This window comes from Gavialis gangeticus, unplaced genomic scaffold, assembly GCF_001723915.1.
Source record: "Gavialis gangeticus isolate Ggan-Ray unplaced genomic scaffold, GavGan_comp1, whole genome shotgun sequence".
Classification (NCBI taxonomy): domain Eukaryota; kingdom Metazoa; phylum Chordata; order Crocodylia; family Gavialidae; genus Gavialis; species Gavialis gangeticus.
In genome coordinates this window covers 6704941-6710940 of record NW_017729018.1, presented here as the reverse complement: position 1 = coordinate 6710940, position 6000 = coordinate 6704941, and the positions used below count along the sequence as shown (strand labels likewise).

General features: G+C 40.3%; 1 protein-coding gene across 8 annotated transcripts in view; it reads right to left on the bottom strand.

Annotated features, from left to right (window-relative positions):
- DOT1L (DOT1 like histone lysine methyltransferase) overlaps positions 1-6000 on the bottom strand; it is a 107488-nt gene that overhangs the window by 37474 nt on the left and 64014 nt on the right. For 7 of the 8 annotated variants that reach the window (XM_019513322.1, XM_019513327.1, XM_019513321.1 and 4 more), the window contains 5 exons: positions 5891-5997; positions 4808-4849; positions 2574-2657; positions 1144-1378; positions 517-630 (listed from right to left, as the gene is read on the bottom strand). In XM_019513322.1, the coding sequence (XP_019368867.1) occupies positions 517-630; positions 1144-1378; positions 2574-2657; positions 4808-4849; positions 5891-5997 (582 nt within the window). The remainder of the gene's footprint in view (positions 1-516; positions 631-1143; positions 1379-2573; positions 2658-4807; positions 4850-5890; positions 5998-6000) is intronic. The other variant, XM_019513323.1, reaches the window with a different exon arrangement.

Genomic DNA, 6000 nt, shown 5'->3' with positions numbered 1-6000 from the left:
TGGGGTGACAAGGAACAGTGGTAATAAGCTGATGGAGAACAGGTTTAGGTTAGAGATCAGGAGGCAATATTTTACAGTTAAGGAGGCTAGAATCTGGAACCAACTTCCCAGGGAAGTGGTCCTCACCCCTACCTTGGAAATTCAAAAAGAGGTTAGATGATCATGTGTCTGGGGTCTTGTGAACCCAGCATTCATTCCTGCCTGTGGCAGGGGGTCAGGGTAGATGGTCTGTTCAGGTCCCTCCTGACCCTAGCTACTATGAAACTATTAGCAATACAGTTCTCCTGGCTCATATGTTACCGTAAAATCTGCTTTGTATTAAAAATATTAAAACCCATCAGTCAATATTTAAAAAAAAACAAAATCTTGAACATTTAAGTTTGTCTTGAATTTTGCTATTATAGCAAAACAGCCCCATCCCTGTAGACAAAAAAACTACATGAGTCACCTTGATTCCATTTCAATGTCTGTGCATTAGGACAAAAAAAAAAAAAAAAAAAAAAAAAAAAAACTTACCTAGCAGCTTCTGTAGTGCAGGTGGGGTGGGAGTCACCAACAGCTGGTTAGATGAATGCCGTTGCACCTTCGGAGGTAGTTGGTAATATGGACTATGAGGTGACTTGTATGCATCTAGTAAGGGAATGCAGGCCACATTTTAAATAATGAAATCCAGCAATTTTGGCACATAGAAGAGATTATTTCTGTCAGCCAGGAGCACATTTAACACCAAAAGATCCAGTAATTTGGCCACGTTAACGTCAGGCAACAAGACCATGTTTGGAATAATCCTCAGGATGTGTGCGCAAATCACTGGGCCATAATCTTAATTCCACTTTTCTGCTACAATTCCTAATGGACACATTTAGATTACCATTAACAGACAGTCTGGGGCTCCATCATCCCACCTGGAGGGGAGGTGATATAATGACATGAAGCAGCTAGACATAGCGATGTGTTTTATTTCAGGTGCAGAGAACTAAACAATAAAAAGGAGGGGCTTAAGAGTCTGGTTTCTGAAAAAAAACCCACTTCTAAACATTTACTACGGCTAAAACAAAACGTTCTCCTGGACACTAACAACAGGCTCGTATGCTCCATGGCAAAAAGGCTGCTCCACGGCAATGATGAATGGCTTGAACTTACCCTGAGGAGAGGATGAGGATGTCTGTGACACAGTTTGAGCATGCAGAAGCTCCAGTGCAGTTTGGTTCTTCTTGGTCTTGCGGTCCATATTTGTATTGTTCATCTTCTTAGGACGCCCTCGTTTCCTGCCTGCCATTTTCCTTCCTTTTTTACTCAGCTTCTTCTTGCGTGCTTTGGAGGGAGATGGCTTCTTAACAGTGTTTGCCCCAGCTTTTTCTTCTTCAGGACCAGAATCCTGTAAGAGTTTGAAGAACAAAAGTTCTTTAATAATATTAGACCGTTTCTTTTTCCAAAACATTAGCGAATTTTGAAAGCACCCCTCTCGAAGGGCAAGCAAATAACATTCCCAGTTTATAGAGGGAAGCCATGGGCGTCTCTACACGTGTATTTAGGTGTGCATAAATTTAAATGCGCCTTTGCTTAAGGTGCATTAAGGCGATTTAGGTGCACGTCTACACATGGACGCACTAATGCACATTAAATTTAGGCATGGATAACTAAGTCACATCAGTGCACGTGCAGATGCACTACTGCATATTAACGCGGTGTCTATCCATTGACACACCGCGTTAATGAGCATTAGTGCATCTACACATGTGCTAATGCAACTTAGCTATCTATGCCTAAATTTGATACCTGCTTTATGCAGGTATCAAATTTAGGCTCACGTAGCCTTAAATCACCATTTTTAAAGGTGCACTAAGGGTGCAGACATGTAGACATGCTCCCTTAACACACCTTAAAAGTGGCAATTTTAGGTTAAGCCCACTTAGAAGAGGCACATGTAAACACGCCCAGAGCTTAAGTAACTTGCCCAAGACAAAGACAGTCAATGTTGTATCTGGGATTAGAACCAGTCCTGGGACCCAATATGCCGTGCTCAAGATCCTATACAGCCTCTCTTCTCAGTCAGCTCACTGCAGAGCTGGCTTCCCCAAACTCTTCTCCATATAAAACTGCACACTTAGTGCTAGCTCTTTATTTACAACTACTGTATTACATTCTGTTAAAATCCTGATATTACTTTTCACATGGATAATTTATGCATCTAAGGCAGGGAAATTACACAGCTGCAAATTAGAAAGGAAGCAGCCTTTATAATAAATGAGAAAGGTGGTAGCACACATACTAAAATTAAGTCTGGTGTGGCCTATGACATGGTCTGGGAATCCATACTTGAGACTAAAGGCTTGCTAACCCAGGGAAAATGACCAGAATCCCTACTGTCCCAGAATAACTAGGGCACTAATTATTCTGAAATTATGTTTTCTGGAACAGCATATCCACAGGGAGAGCTACTCCAGATTAACTTCTCTGAAATAAAACTAATCTAGTTAATGTCCCTATGCAGACAAGTGCAGATCACAGCTCTGCACCTTAGCAAACAGAAAACCTTTTTTTTTTCTATGAAAATGTAAGAGGGAAGTGACCTTGTTTTCGTGCACCTTTGTCGGAGTTGTTGTGTTGCTCTTGTTTTCTCTTTGCTGACGACGTCTAGCTGCCTCTTGTTCCTCCTGCACAAAATGCCAAGGGAGGTATTAAAAAAAAATCCACATGACTCACCATTTGCTGCTCTATTTCTCCCTTTCAGAGTCAGACCTATCAGTGTTACCCAACTAGTTCTTCTATGATAGCCAAAGACAATCATTCACTCTGACCAGTCCTTACACATTAAAGGAAAGAACATCTTTTGGTACCAGGGAGGGAACACTGACCTATTCTGCTTCAGACAATGAGTTTAGCTTAGTCTACATTACCAAGTTCTGCCAACAGTACTATGCTAGCTATGCCAGTTGCCAACATGCCTATGCCAGCAAAACACCCAATGTGGATGCAATTCTGGCAGCTAAGCTGCTGCCGCTGTGGGACCTGGCGTAATGGATGGCAGAATAAAATTCTACTGACAGAGTTGCATCCACACCAAAAGGCCCAGCTGCTTAGCAAAGCTGTGGCCACTTTAATCTAGGTACTATACTTGAAAGAGTTAGAGAGTTAGATATTGGAATTTTTAAAACAAGCCTGTGTTAAATATCAATGGCTCTGTTTATATCTCACATTAAATATGCCGTTATATCACTACAGAATTTTTAAGGGACTTGAAATGGAAAAGCCATGAATCGAGTCTTAGAAACCTTGCCTAATTTAATCCGCGCCAAGTCCGTCCTTAAGATAATCAAGATGAAAGGAAACGGAAAAAGCATATTACTTGACTGGCCACTAAGAACTGCTTCCGGAAACAGTGCTTTAATTCAAGCTCAGCACACGGCCAGAAGAGGCATAACATTAGTGGGATCTGGCTCGTCCACCATCTGTATAGACTGGGCACTTCAGGAGGGCCTTTTGGCATTTTTTATCTAATAGCTGATTGAATGAGCTTTAGATAAAAGTGCAAAAAAGTCCCACTGAAGCGCCCAATCTATATAGATGCTGCAAAGATGGGTTGAACCAATACTTCTTCCAGTAAAGTGCTTTTTTCCCCCCCTCAACATTCGTCAGAGGCCCAAGATGTGAAACTTGACAGAGCTCCCAAAAAAATCCTTGTACTTTCCAGGGGAGTTAACGGCTTTATAATTCTGTAATTCAATACCTTCATCATAAAAGGTGGAGTGGGGTCACTATCCGTGTCAGTAAGAAGTCACAGAAGACAGGGCAGGGTGGCACCTTTGAGACTAACTGGTTGAGAGAGGAATAAGCTTTGTAGGCAGCACCCCACTTTGCCAGATGCTATGACACAGATGACAAGTACTTCAGCAGATCCTGTCATAGCTTATGCCCCTCTGAAACAGTCTCCCTGCCCTGCCTCATCATTAAGGTGGGGGGGAAGACCAGAGATGAGAAAGGCAGTTCCAGATAAAAATAGTTTCTCTAGGTTTATTTTTAAAAGAATATCTACATATATCTGAATACCACCCTGTGGGTTTTCTTCCTTTCCTTTCACTGTCAAAATCTCTCCCCCAAGTTTGAATTCAGCAGTCCAAAAAACCATAAGCCCTGCATCCACTAAACCCTAAATTCCCAACTACCATCAAAAAGTTAATTAGGAGGACAACGACTAAGCCCTAAAACTACATCAAGAAATCCCACATATCAGACACCTTCCAAATGCATACGCTGGAATTCTAGCCTCACAGCCTCTCTCTAAGCTGTCATGTGATGTGTCCAATTCAGCACAGCACAATGTCTCAGAAACCTCTGGGGTCTGAGCTGCTTGCACAGCAGTAACGAATTGTGGCCAACATTATAAGTCACATTTCAGAATTAATAAGGTGACTGACAGTAGTAACTGAAAACCCTCTTCTTTCTCTCAATCAAGATTCATCATCAAGAAAGAAAGAATTGTCCATCTTAAAAGTCTGGTTCTTGAGTGCAACAAGCATTAACAATCTGTTATGTAGACAACATAAATGGAAGATTGCCACACCTTTCGGCATCTCCACTGATGTTTAACTACTACAGATTTCTTTGATATGCTACCAAGACACTACTGCCATCTCGCGTTACTTCATTCTAATGACATTAATTTTCTAGAGGTATCTTTCTTGAAGAATTCAAAACACATTACCCCATCTGTTTCTGATGAACTTATCAAGTTAATTTTTAAAATCAGCATACTGAATGTTCCATCACATTGAGCACATTATACAAAAAAATACCCACAACTTACCCTGAGTTTTGGATTTTTGAGACTAGAAAAATAGTTTTCAAGCTGAAAAGGGAAAGATAAGAGAGTCATTCTATACATCAGAATAGACAGATGTGTAAAAACAAAAACATTAACTGCTAAAAGGAGGGCAAAACTGTAGATATTCTTATGACTTCCCTTTTGATAAGCTACATCAGAAAGTCAACTTCCATTTCATTCTTTTTGAGGAGAAGCAAATGTGTGCTAGTGGGATTCAGTCCAAGCCTCAATGTGGTTTATCATCCTCAGTGCAGCCTATCCTTATTATAAAGCTTTGTGTTATATATCTCTGCTCAGCAGAAGGTTATATTCAATAGGAGACTACTTTAGTCCGGTAGTCCACCAAAATAACACATTTATCTCCATTCTAACATACACATTCACAACGTAAGCACCAACAGAGTTACCTGGGCTTAAAAGAGAAGTTTATACCATTAGGTTACAAAAATTCAGATCATGAGGGTAAAGCATTCTTCTGCAAAATAAGAGTTCACACACATATGTAGGTTTTTCTTACAAAACTGAAAAAAAATGAATGCATAACCATATTCAGAAAACACATGTTAAATCTAGAACAACTTAAGAATTCAAATAGAGAATTATGGGCTTAATGCAAAGGCACACAGCACATTTAAAAAAAAAAGATCAGATTCCTTCTGTTGGTTCTTTACTCAGAATAAAGAATCTAGTAGGGAACATCAACAGCTCCAATGAACTACGGTGCAGAAGGGAGTTGTGTTTCTTCATCTGTATAACTCTCTTTAACTAGCTGATTTACATACAGACTACCACAGTGCTATGCCCAACCGCATTTCTGAAAAACCTGCTGCTATGAAAGAGTCAAAGGTTCATAATAATGATGGTAAACTGCAATTTGTACATGTGCTGCATGCTGAATGCGTAAGTTGGTTGTGGGTAAAATGCAATCCACTTCAACAAGAGCCATATTGCACTTCCATAAAAATTCAGAGGGAATCTTAAGGAAGAACCTAATAAGCTTACTCTGAGATTACTACAGTGCCTTCAATTAAAAAAAGAGTTCCATTAGCCAGCATTTACACTTACTATGGTTCGATCAATAGTATGCAGGTAGTAGGAAACTGGTTTCCCTGTCCACGAAACAGACCCTTTCAGTGGTGATAATTCCACAACTCTCATTATAGTGCCAATGTCTA